At 42.5% G+C, this 25,541-nt stretch overlaps 1 protein-coding gene across 1 annotated transcript; it reads left to right on the top strand.

Moving 5' to 3' along the window:
* The first annotated feature begins 3,593 nt into the window (after positions 1–3,593).
* BSPH1 (binder of sperm protein homolog 1) lies at positions 3,594–18,258 on the top strand. Its single transcript, XM_010377548.1, has 5 exons — positions 3,594–3,690; positions 12,503–12,523; positions 13,856–13,885; positions 16,552–16,683; positions 18,116–18,258. The coding sequence occupies exons 1-5, from the start codon at positions 3,594–3,596 to the stop codon at positions 18,256–18,258; spliced, it is 423 nt and encodes a 140-aa protein (XP_010375850.1).
* The last annotated feature ends 7,283 nt before the right edge of the window (positions 18,259–25,541 follow it).

The following is a 25,541-nucleotide window of genomic DNA, read 5'->3' as shown; positions in this document are numbered from 1 at the left end:
GGTCTTGAACCCCTGGCCTCAGGTGATCCACCTGCCTCAACCCCACAAAGTGCTGGGAGTACAGGCCATCATTTTTAAATGATTCTCCACCATCCTGGGATTTTGTGAAGAAGTCCACAAGCCTTCCCTTGGGATCTTTCAGAGTTGGCCATGTGTTACGGCTGACCCTAGTATGACTCCTTCGTTTTATAGATAAGGGAATTGAGGCACAGCTAGGCTCAGGGACTTACTGAACCTCGTACAGCAAATTGTTGGGGAGAGTAGGGCTTGACCCAGCGTGTCTGGGGCTCTTTGTTTTATTGACTCTTTGGTGCTGCATCCTCACGTCCCAGGCTTGGGTGTTTTCAGAATAAGAGGCTTGCAGGCTGGGGGTTTCTCACATGGCAGCCTCCTCTGCCCTGACTTCTTTGTCTGTCTCTGCCTTCACCTGTTTTCGCTGGCTGTTTCTCTGGCCCTCCCTGTCACTCTCTTCCTCAGTCTCTCTTTCACCATCTCTCCACTCCCCTTTCTCTTTCTCCCTCTCTCCTTGCCTCCTTTTCCTTCCTCTTTGAAGCTCTTTCTCTGTCTTTGGGTTTTGTTCAGTGTCTCTCTTTCTGTTTGAATGTCTCACTATATATTGATGTGTGTGTGTGTGTTCCTCTCTCTTTCTCTTCATCCATCAACCTGCTGCTGCTGCTGCTGCTGCTGCTTCTTCTTCTTCTTCTTCTTCTTCTTCTTCTTCTTCTTCTTCTTCTTCTTCTTCTTCTTCTTCTTCTTCTTCTTCTTCTTTCTTTCTTTCTTTCTTTCTTTCTTTCTTTCTTTCTTTCTTTCTTTCTTTCTTTTTTGGAATTAGAGGATGGAGTTTCGCTTTGTCATCCAGGCTACAGTGCAGTGGCATGACCTCAGCTCACAGCCACCTCTGCCTCCCAGGTTCAAGCAATTCTCCTACCTCAGCCTCCCAAGTAGCTGGGACCACAGACACATGCCACCACACCCAGCTAATTTTTGTATATTTTAGGAGAGACAGGGTTTCACCAGGTTGGCCAGGCTAGTGTCGAATTCCTGGCCTCAGGTGATCCATCTACCTCGGCCTCCCAAAGTGCTGGGATTACAGGCATGAGCCACTGCGCCCAGCCCACATTAATCTGCTAAGGGATTTTTGGATCTTGTATGGCTAATAATAAAGGGAAACTGATTGAAGAAATACTTGCAGAGTGGGAAAATGATGACTTGCAATGCAATGATGAGTGACATGAAACAAAGATGTTAAAGGCGAGGATGGGTGGCTCCGAAAACGTGCAATGTCTTAGCACACTTGGTCTTCATAAAGTATCAATAATAATAGCAGAAAGGCAGTGTGCCAAAGACCACCCATTATGTTGTAGAATATAGTCAAGATCTGTAAAAGATGTTCAAACAAGAAGGAAAGAGGTCCCAGCACTTTGGGAGACCGAGGCGGGTGGATCACCTGAGGTCAGGAGTTCAAGACCAGCCTGGCCAACATGGTGAAATCCCATCTCTACTAAAAATACAAAAATTAGCTGGGTCTGCTGGCACACGCCCATGGTCCTAGCTACTTGGGAGGCTGAGGCAGGAGAATTGCTTGAACTCAGGAGGTGGAGGTTTCAGTGAGCCGAGATCACGCCATGGCACTCCAACAGAGCAAGACTCCATCTGAAAAAAAAAATAAAAGAAAAGAAAAGAAAAAAGAAATATTAGAAATAAGTGAAGGCAACAGTCATTTCCAAAGACTAGGATTCCCCAAAAGTATTTTTAAAGTCTTGGATAGGCTTTTATTTCGTAAGAGCTTCTAATTTGACAGTTGTTGACGTTTTTGACAGTTTATTGCGGGGAGGGCTATCTTTTGCCACTTTTTTCCAAAAGAGATTCCATCTCACTGAGAAAAAAAAAAAATAGAGATGAAAAGATAGCCCTTTTCCACAATTTTTTTCTGAGACAGGGTCTCACTCTGTTGCCCAGGCTAGAGTGCAGTGGTGAGATGATAGCTCATGGCAGCCTCAAACTCCTGGGCTCAAACGATCCTCCTACCTCAGCCTCCCAAAGTGCTGGGACAACAGGCATATGCCACCATGCTCGGCTAATTTGTTAATTTTTTTTTTTTTTTTTGGTACAGATAGGGGTCTCATTATGTTTCCCAGGCTGGTCTCAAACTCCTGGTTGCAAACGATCCCTCCACCATAGCCTACCAAAGCACTAGGATTGCAGACGTGAGCCACTGTGCCCAGTCCCTCTTCTAAGAATAGTAACTAAGGGCCAGGTGAGGTGGCTCACGCCTGTAATCCCAGCACTCTAGGAGGCCAAGGTGGGTGAATCACCTTGTTCGAGACCAGCCTGACCAACATGGTGAAACCCTGTCTCTACTAAAAATACAAAAATTAGCCAAGTGTGGTGGCAGGCTCCTGTAATCCCATTTACTAGGGAGGGTAAGGCAGGAGAATCGCTTGAACCTGGGAGGCGGAGGTTGCAGTGAGCCGAGATCGCACCATTGCACTCCAGCCTGGGCAACAAGAGCAAAATTCTGTCTAAAAAAAGAAAAAAAAGGAACAGTAACTGAGAACACACTGTGTTTCAGAATTCATAATTAATCTAATTTTTCATAGTTGGAAATGTAGGTGTCCATAATGCTGCACCGCCTATTCCTCAGAACTTCAAAGCCATCTGCAGCCCATTAGGTTAATCGTCAAGGGCCTCCAGAGAACAGTGGCCCACATCGAAGGTTTGTGGAGCACCAACAAAGGTGCTTATATTAGGGAAGCAAACCTGCTTTTCCAAGAAGCCTCCCTGGGCCTCTCCAGGGAATTCTTGAGCCCTGGCTGACAAAGACCAGGAAGATCTGAGATACAGGTAAACCTGTGACTGCTCATGGGCTCCCTGATGGTTCTCTCTTCATGGAAACGACGTGAAATTCCTCAGCCTGCATCTTCCCTGTCTGTTATTTTAAGTATTTCTTCCTATGCAAGGTAGATAGCTTAACTTTGGAGCAGAGCGAGAGCAAGGAAGGAGGGAGAAGTTGGGAATGAGAGATGAAAGAAGAGGAGGAGGAAGGGGAAGAGGGGAAGGAGGGAGAAGAGGCAGGGAAGGAGGGGGAAGGAGAGAAGGAGGGGAATGAGGGAGAGTAGAAAGAAGGAGGAGGAGAGGAGGAGGGGAGAAAGAGGAGGAAGAGGAGGAGGAGGGGAGAAGAGGAAGAGGGGGAGGAGGAGAGGGAGACAGAGAGGGAGGAGGGGGAGGAGGAGAACGAAGGGGAGGAGGGGAAGAAAGAAGAAAAGGAGGAGAGGGAAGAAGAGAAGGAGGGGAGGAGGAGGAGGGGTAAGGGAAGAAGAAGGAGGAGGAAAGGAGAACGAGAAGGGAGAAAAAGAATGATGAGGAGGAGAAGGTAAAAAAGGAGAGGGACAAGGAAGAAGTGGGGAGGAGGGAAAGAGAAGAGGGGACAGGGAGGAGAAGTGGGGAGGAAGGAAAGAGAGGAGGGGACAGGGAGGAGAAGTGGGGAGGAGGGGAAAAAAGGAGGGGACAGGGAAGGGAAGTGGTTGTGGTTAGTTCCAGGGGCTATAAAATCCCGGAGATCAGCTGGTCGACCACGAGTGTCTGACAGGAGCATGGCTGGGCACATGGGGCTCCTGCTGGTTTGGGTCTGCCTGTTTCGCGGTGTGGTCGGCGGTGTGGTCGGCGGTCTATTCAACGTTCTAGAAGAAGGTGAGGAGCCAGGTGACCCTGGCTGGGTACGGAGTCCTGCATATCTGCTGCTGTATATAATCAAATCCCAGTCGCCACAGAGGGCAACAGTCCCCCTTGCTTTAGGTACCTTAAGAAAGAAAAAGATACTCTCCCTTTCAGGTCAGAAACACAATCCATGGGTAAATATTTTTTTAAAAATAAGAAAGTTCAGCGAATAAAAGAACGAAAGACTAAGAATGTAAATTGGAAAATCCTAGTGACATGTTACTTGAAAACCATATGTCTCCTCCCTTTATGCTAGGAGATTTTAAATGTCTCATGCAGGGGTTTTGAAAATGAGACTGATTTTCGTAAAGTCGATTTTATTCCTTTTCCAAAGTCGTGTTGCCTGTAACAATTATGAAGCGAAAATATAAAAATAAGAAGGGAATTCACTATGGATGCATCTGATACATTTGATAAGGACTAAGCATAGTTTCAAAAACAATTTTTTATGGAATGACCAAGAATAATGATCTTGCATATATTTCTTTTAATTATTCTTCAGGACATCTTTGCATTAAAAAAAAAAAAAAAACACTGTGCTTGCTATTTTTTTAAAAAAGAACAGAAAAGAAAAAGATACTCCCAATGTAACTATGACCACTGCTTTCTTATCCAGTAGAATTATTTTGTACTTATTGAAAAATAACACTGTACCTGGCCACAGGTTTTTTTAATCAGACATCATGTTTGTCAATACATAAAAAGGAATATAGATAAGTGAGAAAAAGCTCATTAAGATGATCCTAAATCTTCTCCACTGTCAATGTCTGGTCTCCTGAATTATGGATGTCATATTTTTCCACATAATACTTGTGCCATTCAGAGCCTTAGAGATGAAGCATTTCTCTTAAGAATGCATCAGAGAATGAAAACTCATGAGCCCCAGGCTTGTTAGCCTGTATGTTAAATGATGTGGTGCTAGTCTTCTTTTGCTCTGCAGAACTGTTGCCTGTTCACTGTCTCCCTCTCTCTCCCTTGCAAGTATCTGCCCCGTGGACTTATTGTCTCTCTTTTTTTTTTTTTTTTTTTTTTTTTGAGATGGAGTCTTGCTCTGTCACCCAGGCTGGAGTGCAGTAGAATGATCTCGGCTCACTGCAACCTCAGCCTCTCAGATTTGAGCAATTCTCCTGCCTCAGCCTCCCGAGTAGCTAGGACTAAAGGCACATTTCACCACGACCAGCTACTTTTTGTATTTTTAGTAGAGACCAGGTACCACCATGTTGGCCAGGCTGGTCTCGAACTCCTGACCTCAGGTGATCCACCTACCTCGGCCTCCCAAAGTGCTGGGATTATAGGCAGGAGCCACTGCACCCGGCCTATTGTCTCTTAAGAGTTTCTTTTGAGCAAACTGCAAATTTTTTACACTGGTTTCTTGAGTAGCAAACTGCAAGTTTTTTACACTGATTGTATTCAATACAGACAATAACAACTGGGTCCCCACAGCAATCCAGCTTGCAGATAGTAAGATGTCGTCACAAATAATGGGAAGGTGTGAACTTATAGACATCTAGGGCTCAAAGTCTTGCTTGAGGCCATCGGCTAAGCTTGGTTGGAACCCAGAGATGCTGGGGGGAAATCTGGACTCCTGAGTTTGCCAGGAGCAGTCAAGTGGGACAGAGGAAGGGAAGGGAGTCTTCAGTTCTTGATGAGTGGGGATGTATGAGAGCTCTCGGCTATGGTTCTCCCTCATCCTCATCAGAGAAGCATTGCATTTTAGTGTTTTAGAAGCAGTGACAGTCTGGGTATAGTGGCTCATGCCTGTAATCCCAGCACTTTGGGAGGCCGAGGTGGGCAGATCACGAGGTCAGGAGTTCAAGACCACCTGGCCAACATGGCGAAACTCCATCTCTACTAAAAATACAAAACTGAGCTGGGCGTGGTGGCAGGTGCCTGTAATCCCAGCTACACAGGAGGCTGAGGCAGGAGAATCGCTTGAACCCAAGAGGCGGAAGTTACAGTGATTCGAGATCATGCCATTGCACTCCAGCCTGGGCAACAAGAGCAAGATTCGGTCTCAAAAACAAACAAACAACAAAAAATAATTTAAAAAAATAATAAAAACAGTGACCTGATAGGTTTGCTAGATGCACAGGATGCAAAGACTAAACAGCATGAGCATCTCCACTCATGAGCATACGATATGCACCCCCATCTCTTCCCACTAGTGCACGATCTAGTGGGAAGGCAGAAGAGGAAACAGACCGTGTGTGTGGCACATGCTGAATCGGCTATACACCTGCCCTGAAAAAGAGAAAGTGGTTGAACTGGCAAGACTTCACAAAGGACTTGATTGGGTGATCTTGTTCCAGGGCTAAAAATTTGCCATGTCCAAAATGTAATTACTGTTCCAAGTTGATGGGTTGTCTAAGGGATTACATGGGAGTGGGGGCTCTTGCAGGGAGAACTGTCCAGGTATGTAGATCCATCCTTCATGAACCCAGAACTCTGGGGTTTTCACTTTTGCCATTTGGCATTTCAGGCTTTGGTGCGGAGGGACTGCCCGCCAACCATCGTGTGATGTCAACAAAGGTTTGTGTTAAAATGGGAATCTTGCATGGCAAGAGCCATTGTTTTAAAGAGGATAAGGAGGAACCATAGCTAAGAGCTCTCACGCATCCCCGCTCACCAAGAACTAAAGGCTCCTCTCGCCTCCTCCGTCCCACTCTACTCCGCTCCTGGCAAGCTTAGGAGACCAGTTTTCCCTCTAGCATCTCCGGGTTCCAACCAAGCTTAGCCTGTGGCCTCGAGCAACACTTTGAGCCCTGGATATCTATGAGTTCCCACATCTGAAACAGGAGGATCATGATTCTTGCTGCCTCCCAGGGTTGCTGGAAGATTAAATGGGTTAGCATGCGTGACGCTCAGAACAGAACTGTTATCATTATGTCATTATTACTACTATTACAGTACCAAAAGTACTATTACAGTATTAAAGAGGCAGGATAATGGTTTGGATTTAGTAGTCGATAGTCACAGAGTGAGTTTAACTACTTTAAACATCTCGTACAAGTGGAATCATGCAATATTTATCCTTTTGTGACTGCTTTGGTTCACTTAGCATAATATCCTCCAGGTTCATCCATGTTACCGAAAATGGCAGGATTTTCTCTTTTTAAATTTTTTTTTAATTTTTAATTTTATTTTATTGTATTTGTTTTTCAAGACAAGGTCTCACTCTGCCGCCCAGGCTGGAGTGCAGTGGCGTGATCTCAGCTCACTGCAACCTCAGCCTCCCGGGACTGAAGTAGTCTTCCAACTCAGCCTCCCAGTACTGGGACCACAGGAGCACACCATCATGCTCAGCTAATTTTTTTTTTGTAATTTTGGTAGAGATAAGATTTTGCCAAGTTGCCCAGGCAGGTCTCAAACTCCTGAGCTCAAGCGATCTGCCCACCTCCTCCTTCCAAAGTGCTGTGAGCCACCACACCCAGCCCTGCCTAAAGGTTCTTTGATCAAGGTTGTTTTGACCTAAGGAAAGGATCAACAGTATGTTGATCAACAGTATATGTTCTGGCCAGGCGTAGGTCAAGACGGGAGGATTGCTTGAGCCCAGGAATTTGAGACCAGCCTGGGAAACATAGTGGGACCCAGTCTCTACAGCAAATTTTGAAAATTAGCCAGTTATGGTAGTACGTGCCTATAGTTCCAGCTACTTGGGAGGCTGAGGCAAAGAATCACTTGAGCCTGGGAAGTCAAGGTTGCAGTGAGCTATGATAGCGTCACTGTTCTCCAACCTGGGTGACAGAGTGAGATTCTGTCTCAAAAAAAAAAAAAAAAGTAAGTACATGTAGTACATGTTCTTACACAAAGAACAGTAGATAAAATAGAAATTTTAGGGACATTCTGAGAATGGGGTTAATCAGAAACCAACACGGCGAATTAGCACCCAAGATAGAGGTGCTTTAGCCTCCACAAACTGTATTGTCTAGTGATGCTCAAATTCTTCGTCTTCATCCTCACTGTCTGGGGTTGCATTGCATAGCGTCCTTCCAAAGTTCATGTTTACCAGAGATCTGTGAATATGACTGTATTTGACATAGGTCTTTGCAGACGTACTTAATGAAGATGCAGTCACAATGGGTAAGCGTTGACCCTAATCCAATGACTGGTATCTTTTTAAGAAGAGGAAACAGACACACACAGGGAAGACAGCCACGCATAGTCAGAAGCAGAGATTAAAGTGATGCTACCACGAGCCACAGAATGCCACAGCCTGCCAGCAGACACCAAAAGCAAGGAGAGAGGCACGGAAGAGTTTCTTCCTCTGAGCTCCTAAGAAGGAACCAACCCTGGCATTTTGGCCTTCTGGCCTCCAGATCTATGAGACAATAAATGTCTATTGCTCTAGACCAAACAGTCTATGGTACTTTGTCTAGATTTTTTTTTTTTTTTTTTTTTTTAGATAGGGGCTCACTCTGTCACCCAGGTTGGAGTGCAATGGCACAATCATGGCTCACTGCAGTCTTGACCTCCCAGGCTCAAGTGATCCTCCTGCCTCAGCCTCCCAAGTAGCTGGGACTACAGAGCGCACACCACCATGCCCAGCTAATTTTTGTGTCTTTATTTATTGTAGAGATGGGGTCTTGCTATGTTGCCCGGGCTGGTCTCAAACTCCTGGGTTCAAGCAATCCTCCTGGCTCAGCCTCCAAAAGTGCTGGGATTACAAGCTAAATCATCATGCCCAACCAGTAAATTTCTACAACACAAAACCAAGGAAGAAGCAATCACAGAGGCCACGTGTCTCTCCTGTCTGTGGGATGAACCTCCCATGGTTTGGTACCCGAGGACCCCAACTCCTCCCCATTCATTGTTACTGTTCTTCATCAGTGCTCTTCCAGGCCTTCTGACATTCTCTAGATTCGAAACTTTTGACTTCCATCTTGTGCTGTATTCCTGGTCTTTGAACATAGAATGGAACAGCAAGTGCAGCCCTTTGGGAAGACTCCTGACCCAGCTCTTGAATCCAAACAAGAATCTTGGCCAAGATAGGATCGTAGGACTACCATGTAGCAGACTACAGCAATTCCCCATGATAGGGAGGCGACTGCAGCTTTTCTTCCCTAGTCTGTTCGACCAGCTTCCCCAAGCTCCCTCCTCTGGGGCTCCATAACTTGGAAGAATAAAGTCTGATAAACCGTATCCTCCTGTGGACAACTGCAAGGATGCCAATACATACTGTTGAAGACGCTAAAATTCACGGCTCATCCTCTGGAAAAGTGGTCAGGTTCAGGGGACTTCATAAGCTCCTGAACACATTTCACAGGCTTTCATTTTATTTACATTCACTTACTCTTTTCTTTTTTTTTTTTTTTTTTTTTTTTTTAACAAAGTCTTGCTCTGTCAATCACGCTGGAGTGCAGTGGTGTGATCTCAGCTCACTGCAACCTCCACCTCCCGGGTTCAAGCAATTCTCCTGCCTCAGCCTCCCAAGTAGCTGGGATTACAGGCACACACTACCATGCCCAGATAGTTTTTTGTATTTTTAGTAGAGATGGGGTTTCACCATGTTGGCCAGGCTGGTCTTGAACTCCTGACCTCAGGTGATCCGCCCACCTTGGCCTCCCAAAGTACTGGGAGCCACCAGGCCTGGTCCACTTATTCTTTTTCTAATGTGCTTCCTCTCTTTATATCTCTGAAGAACTTTTAACATTTCTTTCAAGGCAGGTTCTCTGGTAGCAAATTCCCTCAACGTTTGTTTGTCTGAGAATCTTTGTCTTTCTTTCTCCTTCACTTTTGAAGAATAATTTTGCAGGGTACAGAATTCTAGATTGAAGATTTTTTTCTCTCAACACTCTAAATGCTTCATTCTTATCTGCATGGTTTCTGGAGAGAAGTTGGATATAATTCTTATCTTTGCTTCTCTGTAGGTAAGGTATTTTTTCCCCCTCTGGCTTCTTTCAAATATTTTTCTTTTAAAAAATTTTATTTTAGAAGCAGGGGGTGCATGTGCAGATTTGTTACATGAGTATATTGCATAAATGGTGAGGTTTGGGATTCAGTTGAAGCCATCACCCAAATAATGAACGTAGTGCCCAATAGGTAGTTTTCTTTTTTTCCTTTTTTTTTTTTTTTTTTTGAGACAGAGCCTCGTATTGCCCAGGCTGGAGTGCAGTGGCGCAATCTTGCCTCACTGCAACCTCTGCCTCCCGGGTTCAAGCGATTCTCCTGCCTCAGCCTCCCAAGTAGCTGGGATTACAGGCGCCCACCACCACGCCTGGCTAATTTTTGTATTTTTAGTAGAGACGGGATTTCACCATGTTGGCCAGGCTGGTCTTGAACTCCTGACCTCATGATCCGCCCACCTCAGCCTCTCAAAAGTACTGGGATTACAGGTGTGAGCCACTGCGCCCAGCCATCAATAGGTAGTTTTCAAGCCTGGGTCCCCTCCTTACCTCCCCACTTCTGTAATCTTCAGTGTCTCTTGTTCCCATCTTTGTGTCCCTGTGCACCCAGTGTTTAGTTCCCACTTATAGGTGAGAACATGTGGTATTTGGTTTTCTGTTTCTGCATTAATTTGCTTAGGATAATGACCTCCAGCTGCATCCATGTTGCTAAAAAAGACATGACTTTGTTCTTTTTTATGGCTGTATAAAACAATTTTGATTTGGGTTTATCTGAAAAAGTGAGACATTTTTATTTCAGATAAGGATATTTTTAAAACCTTATATATTATAACAGAATTTAGCTTGAATTATGACCAAAGGTGAGTTATTGAGAATGAAAAGAATTGGGATGCAGGACTTTTCTGACAAAATTGTTATGATTTCTCAGTGCATAGCTTTGTCTTCTTCCATTTTACACTTTCCTCAAAGGATCATAAAGAAAGCCAGTTTTGTATAAGTATTCTAAGACTAATTCTAGGACTATATTAATTTTTAAGGGCCCTTCTTAATCCTTTGAAATTAAATATATATATATTTAATTCGGCACACACACATATATATATATATATGTTTTCTTCAAGCCAGGCATGGTGACTCACACCTGTAATCCCAGCACTTTGGGAGGCCAAGACGGGTGGATCACCTGAGGTCAGGAGTTTGGGTCCAGCCTGGCCAACATGGCAAAAGCCTGTCTCTACCAAAAATACAAGAATTAGCCAGGTGTGGTGGTGCACACCTGTAGTCCCAGCTACTTGGGAGGCAGAGGCAGGAGACTCAGCTGGTGATTCTAACATGCAACAAAGCTTGTGATCCATCGTGCTGGTCCATTATAACTATTTCTTAAATAATATATGCCTAAGGAAAAACGTTTTAATTTCAAGCCACAATGGCAGCCAGGACAATTTAGCTGAAAAACAAACCTGTGGAAAGAATAAACATGAGCAAATAGCAAAATAATCAGTAATAAATAAAATATTCACAACAAATTTGAATTAAAATCATTGCTTTTGCAAAAATCTTTTCAAAAAATAAAAATATTAAGTCATTGCTCTTTTAAGTGTAATCTACAAGTTTGATGAACTAGTTATGAACACAGATTATGTTGAGTTATAATGCTTTAATATGAGAGATATCTGCAAACTACATTACAGTATGTATATGTTCTCTTAACCAAACATGACATTTGTAAATTTACTTGTTGGTAAATCGTGCTTTTCTGTCTTACATCATTTTAATGGTTATTAAGTATCATCTATCATGGGCTATTTGGGAAAAAATCAAATATTTCACTCTGTATTTATTCTACAATTCATTCTATGTTGTATTTCATCCTAAAGTTATGACTGTTCTTAAAGCCTCAATTAAATGAACTTTGTAACAGTTATTTAATATTTAACTAAACACATGCTGGTTTTGAATCAAATAGCCTTTGCATAAAACCACTTCATCAGGAACCATGCAAAGTAACAAAACAAAAAATTCAAGTTCTAAGGAGGGGGAGGTAAATGTTACAGGTTTAATGATCATGAAGGAACAATGGTTGAAAAATGCTGCTTTAAGAAAAAAAAAAAAAGTAAAGCTATCAGGCAATTTTCTTCGTTCCAAGAATATTAGGATATTCAAACTGGGGAGGACTTGACATCCTAATGTTCTCTCTCCATTTTATAGCAGAGTAAACTGAGGGCAGATGGTTGGTAAGTGGTTGAGCCTGTGCCAGGGTTTGGGCTATTACTTCCTACTGAACCAACCTCTCCAGGGAGGATTCGAATTGAATTGCCATATGCTTAACTTTTTTAATTTAATGGAACTTAACATTTCTGAACTTTGTCTCTAAGATGATGGAAACAATGCTTGCTTCACAAAATTGTTCTGATAAGTTAAATAAAATATAGTATGCAGGATAGAGAAGATGCTCAGAGCATTTATTTGCATTTCCTACATACCTCAGAGGTATCATTCTCATTTTTCCCTCCTAGAGGAAGAAGTTTCCATTTTGAAAGTGACAACTCTAAAGACATGAATCTCTAATAGTAGAATTCAGGTATTCAGTGAGAAGTGGTGACAAAAATAAAAATCTATAGTGTTCCATATCAGAAACCTATGACGTAGTTTATTTTATAGGAAAATGTGAGAAAAGTAAATAATTTCCTTTGCCTGCTGAAGTTTTTGTTTTAAGAATAATTTTAATCATTCCTATCCTTTAATAATATTTGGAAAATACAGTTAAAGCAAAGAAAAATAAGAAATCACCCACAATCACACTACTAAAAATAAGCTCTATTGAACTTTGATGCCTAACTTTCAAAATAGTATTATTCTTACTAGAATAGAAATTGGTGAAATCTTTTCATTTCTTTTATTTTAAAGTGACATAAATATTTGTTCAAAATTGTGTCTTTCAGATGAATTGTCATCAACTGTGGGTGAGTTGATCAAAAACTTTTATTAGGGTTTCTTTTAAAAGTTTTGCAATAAAATGTGAAACCATTGAATATTCCCTTTCCTGGTAAGAAATCATATTTTTCATTAAAGATTACTATTTTATGTACTTATATATAAAGTAAATTTCATGTTTAAAATGTTAAGAAAAAAGAAGAAGAGTCCCAGCACTTTGGGAGGCCGAGGCGGGAAGACTATAAGGTCAGGAGATCGAGACCATCCTGGCTAACACGGTGAAACCCCGTCTCTACTAAAAAACTACAAAAAATTAGCTGGGCATGGTGGCAGGCACCTATGGTCCCAGCTACCTGGGAGGCTGAGGCAGGAGAATGGCCTGAACCTGGGAGGCGGAGCTTGCAGTGAGCTGAGATCACGCCACCCAACTCCAGCCTGGGCGACAGAGTGATACTCCGTCTCAAAAAAAAAAAAAAAAAAAAGGAAGAAGAAGTGATAAATCATAATTTTACTGTTAATTTTACTTTTGGGTGATTAAACACTTCATTACATGTAACTTCATAATGTGATTTTTAGCAAAAATCAACTATTACGGAAAATAATGAAATAGAAAATGCCTTTTGCCACCTAAAAATGAAGTACAAATTTTTCCATATCTATTTATATGCTCATCTTTATTAATGCCTACTTGATATTATAAAGCCAATTTCATTTTAAAATTCTCTCAGGGATTAATATTTTTAATTAATTCTTATTTTTTAAACTAATACTAATCATGCTGAAATAAACATTCTTAATCTAAGTGTCATTCCAATTAAAACTAAGAAAGCACAGGGGTGTTATGTTAACACTATTTTAGGTTCTAACATAAGTGATATTGTAAAAAGGAAAAAATCTATATAAAATAACAGGCAAAATTATTTTATGATTGTATACTTCAAATCCCTAAGAACATGAATAAAAATTATTAGTTTTAATAAAGTAATATGGCTATGTGGCTGGATACAAGATAAACATACACCAGTCAATAGTTTTTCTCTATACTGGTAAGAACCAACTGGACATTGATGGAAATGGAAAACATTCTGTTTAACATCAGTGACCCAAAAAAAGCACTTTGGAATTAAATCAGTGAGAAATGTGTAGGATTTATATAGAACAAATAAGAAAATCATATTGAAGAGTAAAAAAATACATTTTGGAAAAAAGATATTGCCATGTTCTTGGATGGAAAACATAATACCATAACAATATCACTCTTTCCCAAACTAACATTTTTATTTAATTTTATTTTACATAAGAGCACATTTTAAAGCCTAATAATAGTGAAATAAATGTCAGCTCTAAATTTTATTTTTCAGAAACTATAACTCATTTTCCAGAAGTTGAAGGTAAGTTGATCAGAAAACTTTGATTATTAACGTATATTTTCTTTTAATTTCGTAAAAATGGGGGAATCAGTAATGTTTTTCCAGAAAAAAATAATATTTTCTTCTTATATAAAATGTAATATAGGTGCCTTGTAAATAGATAAGGAAAACAGAGGTATAGAAGTCACTCTGATCTTTCATCAGCACTAAATGTGTCTACTCTTTAATTTCTGCCAATCCAACAAGAAATAACAGATTTTAAAATTTATATAGAAAAAACATCCAATAATAATTAGAAATATTATGAACAAAGTGCTGGAGTAGAGAAATATTTCGTCTCATCAGATATTTAGACATACTAAAATATTGTAATATAAACAACATGGAATCAGCCTAGAAAGATAGAAGGAAGAGGAGGAGGAGGAGGTAGAGGAGGAGGGAGGAAGGAAGAAGAAGAGGAAGAAGGAGGAGGAGGAGGAGGAAGAGGAGAGAAGAAAGGAAGAAATATTTTGTGATACTTGCTGTCTCCAGAGTCTGCTCATTTTACCACCATGCTTCCTTACCTCTCTAGTAATTTTTTTTTTTTTTTTTTTTTTTTTTTTTTTTTTTTTTTTTTTGAGGCAGAGTCTCGCTCTGTCACCCGGACTGGAGTGCAGTGGCCGGATCTCAGCTCACTGCAAGCTCCGCCTCACGGGTTTACGCCATTCTCCTGCCTCAGCCTCCCGAGGAGCTGGGACTACAGGCGCCCGCCACCTCGCCTGGCTAGTTTTTGTATTTTGTTTTTTTAGTAGAGACGGGGTTTCACCGTGTTAGCCAGGATGGTCTTGATCTCCTGACCTCGTGATCCGCCCGTCTCGGCCTCCCAAAGTGCTGGGATTACAGGCTTGAGCCACCGTGCCCGGCCCTCTCTAGTAATTTTAAGGAACTTTAGAGAAAATATAGAATGGATCCCAGGATATATTAGAATAATCCATGGTTTTAAGCATGACCATTTAAATGTACAGGTGGTTTATTTCATCATCAATCTGTCATTACTAAATGTGTTTGAAAGAAAATAAAGTTGCATTGCCCTTTTGCATCATATACAAAACTAAATTCTAGCTGAATCAAATTGTAAATGTAAAAGGAACAAAATGGTTTAATTTAAGAAGAAAATGGAAAATATATGTGTGGCCTAAGGACCAGCAGATCTTTTAAAGCAAGGCAGAAATCATCTGTAATACAGGTAAACATTTTTAAAGTGTGTAAATGCTTCATGCTAATGAAAATTCAGGTAAAGGAGGACAATTGGTGGGAAAGATTAATTACCATTTTCTTTGACAAAGCAATATTCATCAGTGTTAAAATTGTGTATACACTTTGTCCTTGTAACCTTGCTTTGGGGATTCTATAGAAACAAATGCTTCAATACATCAGGATTTAACTACGTGAAATGTTTACTGCAGCTGTATTTACAGTGGGAAAAATCTGAATGTGGAAATACTGAATAAATTGTGGTGAATCCGTATCACAGAACATGAATCAGCATTAGAAAGAAGTTAAGGCCTGACTCAGTGGCTCATGCCTGTAATCCCAACATTTTTGGAAGCTGAGGCAGGAGGATGCTTGAGCTCAGGAGTTTGAGGCCACCCTGGCCAACATAGTGAGATCTCATCTCTACAAAAAATTTAAAGATTAGCTGGGCATGGTAGCATACACCTACTCTGGAGGCTGAGGTGGGAGGATCACTTGAGCTCAGGAGAATGAGGCTGCAGTGAGCCATGAAGAAGTTCGAGTGACACAATCACTTTAAGAAGATTTCTGTGATGTGTTAAGTTGGAAACTCAATTATAAAATATGATTAATTTTTTGAAGGGTGGCAAAAAATCATGCATGTGTGCCTGTGTGTATGCACATATAACTGTATGTATCCTGTATTAACCATACAGCATATACACAAAACAATATAACATATATAAGTATATATGTATAACCATATAACATATATATACCCAGGTGACACACATACACACATGTATAGTTGTACGGGAGAAGGAGAGAAAGAGAGATGATGGAAGGAGGTGAAAATAAAAGATCCAGGGGTAGGGGGGAAGAATTGTTTGGTAGATAAATGCCCACATTTATGTATTTTGAAGGGTGGCAAAAAATCATGCATGTGTGCCTGTGTGTATGCACATATAACTATATATATCCTGTATTAACCATACAGCATATATATAAAACAATATAACATATATAAGCATATATGTATAACCATACAACATATATATACCCAGGTGACACACATACACACATGTATAGTTGTATGGGAGAAGGAGAGAAAGAGAGATGATGGAAGGAGGTGAAAATAAGAGATCCAGGAGCAGGGGGAAGAATTGTTTGGTAGATAAATGCCCACATTTACGTTTCCACGCTTACGAGAGATTTCTGAAACTGGAGCAAATGCTAAGCAAAATTTTGAGACTGTTCATACCCTGGGAAAAAAGTAGGGCAAGGGCAGGAATATAAAACAAAAGACCTTTGTCATTAGAGAGCCAAAGCTCTGCTACTGAGTGGCACAATAACATTTACTACAGTCACAGCCAATGACTCTGATTTCAAAGGGCAACAGCCCCTGGGAAGACAGTCACTTGATAACCTCTCTCTCAACACACCCGGAAACAGAGGAAGAATTTTGTTTTCTCTAGATGGGGAGTGTGTTTTTCCATTCCACTATAAAAATGGAACCTACTATGACTGCATCAAGTCCAAGTCAAGACACAAGTGGTGCTCGTTAAATGAGACTTACGAAGGATACTGGAAGTATTGCTCTGCCGAAGGTGAGTGTCCCGCCTCTGAATACCTCAGAGCAGTAATCTCGGTCTCTGAGGCTGGGATCTGAGGAGAAGCACAAGAGGGTTCTGAAAATAGAATCCATAGCCAGTATTTTGTGATACTTGCTGTCTCCAGAGTCTGTTCATTTGACCACCATGCTTCCTTACCTCTCTAGGAATTTCAAGGAACTTTAGAGAAAATATAGAATGGATCCCAGGATATATTAGAATAATCCATGGTTTTAAGCATGACCATTTAAATGTACAGGTGGTTTATTTCATCATCAATCTGTCATTACTAAATGTGTTTGAAAGAAAATAAAGTTGCATTGCTCTTTTGCATCATATACAAAACTAAATTCTAGCTGAATCAAATTGCAAATGTAAAAGGAACAAAATGGTTTAATTTAAGAAGAAAATGGAAAATATATGTGTGGCCTAAGGACCAGCAGATCTTTTAAAGCAAGGCAGAAATCATCTGTAATACAGGTAAACATTTTTAAAGTGTGTAAATGCTTCATGCTAATGAAAATTCAGGTAAAGGAGGACAATTGGTGGGAAAGACTAATTGCCATTTTCTTTGACAAAGCAATATTCATCAATGTTAAAATTGTGTATACACTTTGTCCTTGTAACCTTGATTTGGGGATTCTATAGAAACAAATGCTTCAATACATCAGGATTTAAATACGTGAAATGTTTACTGCAGCTGTATTTACGATATAAAAATCACATTGCACCAAAGAGATGAGCATTTCAACCACATTCTTTTGAAAAGAATCTTTTTAGTAGAACATCAAAGTAGGCCGGGCACGGTGGCTCAAGCCTGTAATCCCAGCACTTTGGGAGGCCGAGGCGGGCGGATCACGAGGTCAGGAGATCGAGACCATCCTGGCTAACACGGTGAAACCCCGTCTCTACTAAAAAATACAAAAAACTAGCCGGGCGAGGTGGCGGGCGCCTGTAGTCCCAGCTACACTGGAGGCTGAGGCAGGAGAATGGCGTAAACCCGGGAGGCGGAGCTTGCAGTGAGCTGAGATCCGGCCACCGCACTCCAGCCTGGGCGACAGAGCGAGACTCCGTCTCAAAAAAAAAAAAAAGAACATCAAAGTAATATGGGATCTGAATCCCCCACCAATATTGTTCCCATGTGCCTTTGGTGAAATAGGGCAGAGCAGATGATACTGAATAGGAAGCAAAAGTGTGTATTTGCGTGTGTGTGTGTGCACATGTGTGCATACATGTATGTGTGAGTGTGCATGTGTATGTGTGCACATTTGTTCACGGGCATGCACACACGTGTGCATATGTGTGCACGTGTGTGCATATGTGTGCACGTGTGTGCACGTGTGTGCATATGTGTGCATGGTGTGGTGGAGGGGGTGCAAATTAGAAAGGTTTCTTACTCAGACTACTTCTTCCTCTTTCTCTTCTGCAGATTTTGCAAGCTGTGTGTTTCCCTTCTGGTACAGACGCTTGATCTACTGGGATTGTACTGACCATGGGGAGGCATTTGGGAAAAAATGGTGTTCACTGACCAAGAATTTTAATAAGGACCGAATTTGGAAATACTGTGAATGATGGCGAGATTTACCAGGGCAGGGGGATGAAGACGTTTAATCGTTCTCCTTGGAAGGAACCTATAGTTTTTGTTGGCAGAGGAGAACCCTTTCCCATTAGAGAGGGGTTTATTTTATTTTATTTTATTTTTTTTTCTGGGATGTGAGTTGAAGGTGATCCAACTAAATAACTAGAGGTTTTTGATTAAGGATTATGGGGTTTTAATATGGAAATATGTAGTTTAGCCTCAGCACTTTAATTGCTAACTGTGTAAAATTAGTCCCTTTAAAAAATTAAGTCTATGGGGTAGGCGCGGTGGCTTATGCCTATAATCCCAGCTCTTTGGGAGGCTGAAAAGGAAGGACTGCTTGAGGCCAGGAGTTCAAGACCAACCTGGACCAATATAGCAAGACCCCCATTTCTACAAAAAATATTTTTTTTTAATTAACTAAGCATGGTGGCACACACTTGTAGTCTCAGCTACTCAGGAAGCTGAGGCAGGAGGATCACCTGAGTTCAACAGTTCAAGGTTGCAGTGAGCTGTGATGAAAGGGAGACCCACCTCTAAAATAAAATAAATGAAGTAAAGTAAGCATATGGACTTTGGGTGACAGTGATGTGTCAATGTAGATTCATCAGTTGTAACAAATGTTCCAGTCTGGTGCAGGATATTGATAACACGGAGGCTATGTGTACATGGGAAATTTTTGTACCTACTACTCAATTTTTCTGTGACTTAAAACTGCTTTAAAAACTAACATGTATTAAAAATGCATGACCTTAATAAAGAATATTTTTAAAACAGAAAAAATAAGTGATAACTGAGGTGATACCTGAGGTAGGAATACAGGTGTGGAGGGAAAGTATCAGAATGAGGTTTAAAAAAAGGTCAGATATGAACCACACGAACAAGGGCAACAAAACTGGGTGCATTGTACAAAGTGAGGGAGGCCACTGGGGCTGGTCCATGGTGAGTGCCCTGGGAGCCAGGCAGTGGGCATGCCAGCACTTGAGAGTTGGCTAAGTCCAAAGAGAAGCCACAGAGCCTCGTTCAGTAAGCAGAATCTGGATAGAATCCAATTTGATTATGGAAGCCAAGAGTGGTGGCTGATGCCTGTAATCCCAGCACTTTGGGAGGCAGAGGCAGGAGGATTGCTTGAGCCCTGGAGTTCAAGACTAGCCTGGGCAACAAGGCAAGACCTCATCTCAAAAGAAAAAAAAAAAAAGAAAGAAAATAATAAAGAATAGTAGAGAGGAAATATCTGATAGAAGGCTCTGAGAAAGTAGGAAGAGATAGGATGATCCCAGAAGGAGGAAGTGGAGTTACCCTCAGTAGAAACAGGTCTTCCATTGCTACAAAGTATAAGAAAAAGTGAGTGTGTGCAGATATAAGCAGATTTATAAATTTGAGGGGATTTGTATGTGAGAGAGTTTTTTCATTGTATTTTCTCAGGAAAGTAGTAGGAAAAGTAATCGTGATAATAGAGGGATGGGTGTAGTGGGGTAGGTGTGTCATGGTCATTGAAGAGAGTGGAGAGTGAGGTGACCAGAGACATATTAGAAGATGTCTGGCTAGTGTAGGGGGGTTGGTTGAGGTTAACGTGTCAGTCAGGAAGCTTACTGCATGCTCAAATTGGGTAGTTAGAGGAAACTGGAAACTCCAGATAATAGTGCAGTATTCAGGGATAGTAAGAGCAATACCTGAACAGTGAGGGGAAGAGAAATTCCTGGAATGGAGAGCGTGGGAGAACAAGGGAGGAAGAAAAAGGACAGAGACGGAGAGTAAGCAAGAGACAGAATAGGAGAGAATGGGAGAGAGGGAGGAGAGAGGGTCGGGTAGAAAGACAGAGAGAGAGGTGGGGCACAGTGGTTCACAGCTGTAATCCCAGCACTTTGGGAAGCTGAGGCAGGAGGATCCAACTGAGGTCGGGAGTTTGAGACCAGCCTGGCCAACATGGCGAAACCCTGTCTCTACTAAAACTACAAAAATTAGCCAGCCGTGGCGGCAGGCATCTATACTCTCAGCTACTCCAGAGCTGAGGCAGGAGAATCGCTTGAACCCAGGAGGTGGAGGTTGCATTGAGCCGAAATGGTGCTGTTGCACTCTAGCCTGGGCGACAAAAGCAAAACTCCGTCTCAAAAAAAAAAAAAAAAAAAAAGAGAGAGAGAGAGAGAAGAGCGCGAGAAAGTGGCTGTGGAAGTGACCAATCCATGGGAGCCAAGGGAATTAATACCTCAACCTTCTTCCCTCTAATCTCCTGCCAGTGCATCCCATCAGTCAAGCCCAAGTAGAAAGCAAAGTAGCTGGGATTACAGGGGTGCACCACCATGCCAGGCTAATTTTTTGTATTTTTAGTAGACACAGGGTTTCACCATGTTGGCCAGGCTGGTCTCGAACTCCTAACCTCAAGTGATCTGCCCGCCTCGGCCTCCCAAAGGGCTGGGATTACAGGCATGAGCCACCGTGCTTGGCCCCAGTGCTTCTGAACTTTGATCTAGGTTCTACTCGACTATAGAACTTTAAAACTTCTCTATGGCCAGTATGCTGCCCATCTCAATTCATTCAGAAAGTCCTAGGGTGGCGCCCAGGCATCACACCTTCTAAAGCTCCCCTGGTGAACCCAACTTGAGTCCCCTTGATCAACCCCATTCATACATTCCAAGAAGATAATAAATAGTATGCTCAGGGACTTCCCCTGCAGATTGTCTCCTACTCCAGCTGCTAGTATACTTTTTTTTTCTTTTCTTTTTTTTTTCTAACGTGGCAGAGGACATTTGTTTCCTAAACACCTATGAGCTTTGTGAGCTTCCTTAAGTTTTTTGGTTTTTTTGTTTTGTTTTGTTTTTTGTTCTTGTTTTTGTTTTTGTTTTTTGACAGAGTCTCGTTCTATAGCCCAGACTAGAGTGCTGTGGCGTGATCTCGGCTCACTGCAACCTCCACCTCCTGGGTTCAAGCGATTGTCCTGCCTCAGCCTCTCAAGTAGCCGGGACTATAGGCACATGCCACCACGCCCAGCTAATTTTTGTATTGTTAGTAGAGACAGGGATTTGGCCAGGCTGGTTTCGAACTCCTGACCTCAAGTGATCCACCTCCCCTCGGCCTCCCAAAGTGCTGGGATTACAGGCAGGAGCCACCACGCCTGGCCTTTCTTAAGTATTCTTTGAGCAACAGGACAAAGGATATGTTTGCTATCCAGACTGCATCACTGATGATGGGCAATTTTCTTTCTCTCTCCAAGGCTCAGTTTTCTCATCTGTGAAGTGGAGATCGAAGTCTCATAGGTCTTTGTGAATCTAAAATAAGATGATGCAGTCAATTCTTGCTATATGTGGTAAGTGTGTTCTAGAAAGGAGCCACGTACACCGAATTAGTGAACACTAAGCTGGTGCTTCTAGAGGAAATAGAAGGTTAGTTTCTTGAGAGCCTCTGGTCACAACGATTTTGTTAATGACTAATAAGTAACCTTCTTTTAGGCCGGGCGCGGTGGCTCAAGCCTGTAATCCCAGCACTTTGGGAGGCCAAGGTGGGCGGATCACGAGGTCAGGAGATCGAGACCATCCTGGCGAACACAGTGAAACCCCGTCTCTACTAAAAATACAAAAAATTAGCCGGGCGAGGTGGCAGGCGCCTGTAGTCCCAGCTACTCGGAGGCTGAGGCGGGAGAATGGCATGAACCCGGGAGGCGGAGCTTGCAGTGAGCTGAGATCCGGCCACTGCAGTCCAGCCTGGGCGACACAGCCAGACTCCGTCTCAAAAAAAAATAAAATAAAAATAAGTAACCTTCTTTTATATGTGTTTCTGTTTAAAGATTTTTATTTAATACATAATGCTGATTCATTAGCATGGAACTCAAGACCAACAGGGCTGAACGCATGCCTGAATGAACCTTCTCCAATACACATATTTTCCCCATAAGGTGTGCCATAACCCCTTGCATTTAGGATTACGCTTGGGGGTCATTTAAACAGTGACACCACCAACAAAAAATACAAACATGGGAAAAACATGAGACTAAATAGATCGCAAGAAGGACACTTGTTTATTTTTTGTTTTGTTTTCGTGTGTGTGTGTGTGTGTTGTTTGTTGGTTGATTGGTTGGTTGGTTTTGAGACAGAGTTTCACTCTTGTTGCCCAGGCTGGAGTGCAATGATGAGACCTCGGCTCACTGCAACCTCCGCCTCCCAGGTTCAAGCAATTCTCCTGCCTCTGCCTTCCAAGTAGCTGGGATTACAGGTGCTCGCCACCACGCCCGGCTAATTTTGTATTTTGTCGTAAAGATGAGGTTTCTCCATGTTGGTCAGGCTGGTCTCAAACTCCCGACCTCAGGTGATCCGCCGCCTCGGCGTCCCAAAGTGCTGGGATCACAGGCGTGAGCCACTGTGCCCGGCCTGAAAGACACTTGTATACACTGAAAGCTGAAACAAGAGGGTAGAGCATCGCCTTGTTCAACCTCAGCAGGGCATGAGGGCATCGAACAACCCCAGTTCTTCCCTGCTGTTCACATGTTCATGAATGGCCAAGAAAACAGTGAGTATAGGCCTGGGCACAGTGGCTCACGCCTGTAATCCCAGCACTTTGGGAGGCTGAGGCAGGTGGATCACCTGAGGTCAGGAGTTCGAGACCAGCCTGGCCAACATGGTGAAACCCCATCTCTACTAAAAATACAAAAATTAGCCAGGTGTGGTGGCGGGTGCCTGTCATCCCAGCTCCTTGGGAGGCTGAGGCAGGAGAATTCCTTGAACCCAGGAGACGGAGGTTGCAGTGAGCCAAGATTGTGCCACTGCACCCCAGCCTGGGCAACAGAGTGAGACTCTGTCTCAACAACAACAACAACAACAAAAAAAGAGTTACAGGGCCAGAATCATCCTGCTGAAGGCATTGGGTAGAATCAGAAAACAAAGTGTTCAAATTAAAAATTTTGCTTCAGGAGCTACAATTAAAATCAGATTTTTTATGACTCTGCTAACATAGTTTCATACCCGGTTAGTGATAGGGCTAAATTGGCTTTAAAAAATCAAACAAACTCAAAAACAGATATTTGAAAACAGAAGTCCCTGCATCATGAAGCCAGTCCGTTGCCGTGGTCCTGGTAATGATTCCAGTTCGATATGTTTGGGGGAACATAACGTTCACAGTCAGATAAGAAAACATGATACCTGTACAGATTTTCAAATATTCACTATACCTTAGATCTTCACATCACTGAGTAATGTTTCTGAACAAGTGATTCTCCTGCCTCAGTCTGCCGAGTAGCTGGGATTACAGGTGCCCACCATCGTGCATGGCTAATCTTTGTATTTTCAGCAGACACCTGGTTTCGCCGTGTTGGTCGGGCTGGTCTCGAATTCCTGACCTCAGGTGGTCAGGCAATCTGCCATCACCCAGAGATTCCTTGTTTGGTGAGCCCTACAAGGCAGCTGGTTGCATTTTCCATAATTTACTGGGTTGGCTTTTGCAAATCCAGATCAAACCTAGACCCATGATTTCCAAACTTAGAACCATTATTGTACAAGCCTGGAACAAATGATAACAATATCAAAAGCCTAATCAGCTCCCGGGATACGTAAAGTATTTAAAAACCTCCAGCCTTGAATACAGGGAGGGATAAAAGACTACAAATTGGGTTCAGTGTATACTGCTCAGGTGATGGATGCACACAGATCTCACAAATCACCACTAAGGAACTTATTCATGTAACCAAATACCACCTGTTTTCCCAATAACCTATGGAAATAGTTTTTTTTAAGAGGCAACCACAGCAGACTGGCGGGCTGAAGGTGATGCTTCTAGAGTGGAGGTTGGGAGATCCTGTCCCAGAGTAAGCTGAGACGGAACGAGGGCTGGGAGGACAGCAAACCCAGCTGACTAAAGTTCAGATACAAAGGGAAGACGCATGGCTGGGCACAGTGGCTCACGCCTGTAATCCCAGCACTTTGGGAGCCCAAGGCGGGTGGATCACCTGAGGTCGGGAGTTTGAGACCAGCCTGGTCAACATGGCGAAACCCCGTTTCTACTAAAACTGCAAAAATTAGCAGGGCATGGTGGCAGGCACCTGTAATCCCAGCTACTCAGGAGGCTGAGGCAGGAGAATTGCTTGAACCCAGGAGGCGGATGTTGCTGTGAGCTGATATCACCCCATTGCGCTCCAGCCTGGGTGACAGAGCAAGACTTCATCCAAAAAAAAAAAAAAAAAGTGGGGGAAGATACCTTGTTTTCCTTCCAATGATCCAGGATTTGTGTCTAATTTTTGGACATCCATGGAGCGTCCCTGCACCAGGCCCTGGACTAAGCACTGGGGACAAAGATGCATTAGATGTCATCCCTATCCTCACAGAACACACCTAGAGGCTACTCTAAAACAGAGATTCTGGTCGGGCACAGTGGCTCATGCCTGTAATCCCAGCACTTTGGGATGCCAAGGCAGGCAGACCACCTGAGGTCAGGAGTTCAAGACCAGCCTGACCAACATGGTGAAACCATGTGTCTGCTGAAAATACAAAGATTAGCCAGGCATGGTGGTGGGTACCTGTAATCCCAGCTACTCGGCAGACTGAGGCAGGAGAATCACTTGAACCCGGGAGGCGGAGGCTGCAGTGAGCTGAGATTGCACCACTGCACTCCAGCCTGGGAGACAGAGTGAGATTCCATCAAGAAAGAAAAGAAAAGAAAAGAAAAGAAGAGAGAAAGAGAGAGAGAGAGAGAGAGAAAGAAGGAAGGAGGGAAGGGAGGGAAGAAAGGAAAGAGAGAGAAAGAAAGAAAGGAAGGAAGAAAGAAAAAGGAAGAAAGAGGGAGGGAGGGTGGGAGGGAGGAAGGAAGGACACTTAGGCCAGCTCTTTTCAAATGGTGAGTCATAATCTTCCATTTATGAAAGCACAACCAGCATTGTTTAAATTAAAAATGCTGCAAACCTGGATGGAAAAACAGAGTGTTTCATGCGTATGGCATGAGTTATTTCTAAAAAGGTTTTAGAGATTGTATAGATATGGATGCCTAAATAGAAAGATACAGATAATAGATAGATGTTGGCTCATATTTTAAAGTCCATTCTTTCTATAGATTACGGTAAAAAAAAAAAAAAAAAAAAAAAAAGGAAACATTGTCTTTGTGAACCCAGAAATCTCATCTTAATCTTTCACAAAGAATAGGAAATCTTTTGTAAAGAATAAGGCTGACTTGTTTTTCCGGTCTAGGAATGCTAGCAGAAAGCAATGCTTTTTGAACTGGGCTTCAGGGTTTCAGTGGAGACACGCAGCGCCTGGTGTGATTGAGCCCAGGTGGTGGCAATTAATCCCTAAGAGGCAAA

Source organism: Rhinopithecus roxellana, chromosome 12, assembly GCF_007565055.1.
Source record: "Rhinopithecus roxellana isolate Shanxi Qingling chromosome 12, ASM756505v1, whole genome shotgun sequence".
NCBI classification, from domain to species: Eukaryota; Metazoa; Chordata; class Mammalia; order Primates; family Cercopithecidae; genus Rhinopithecus; species Rhinopithecus roxellana.
Note: the sequence above shows the minus strand (reverse complement) of the source record. Positions and strands in the feature narration are given on the sequence as shown.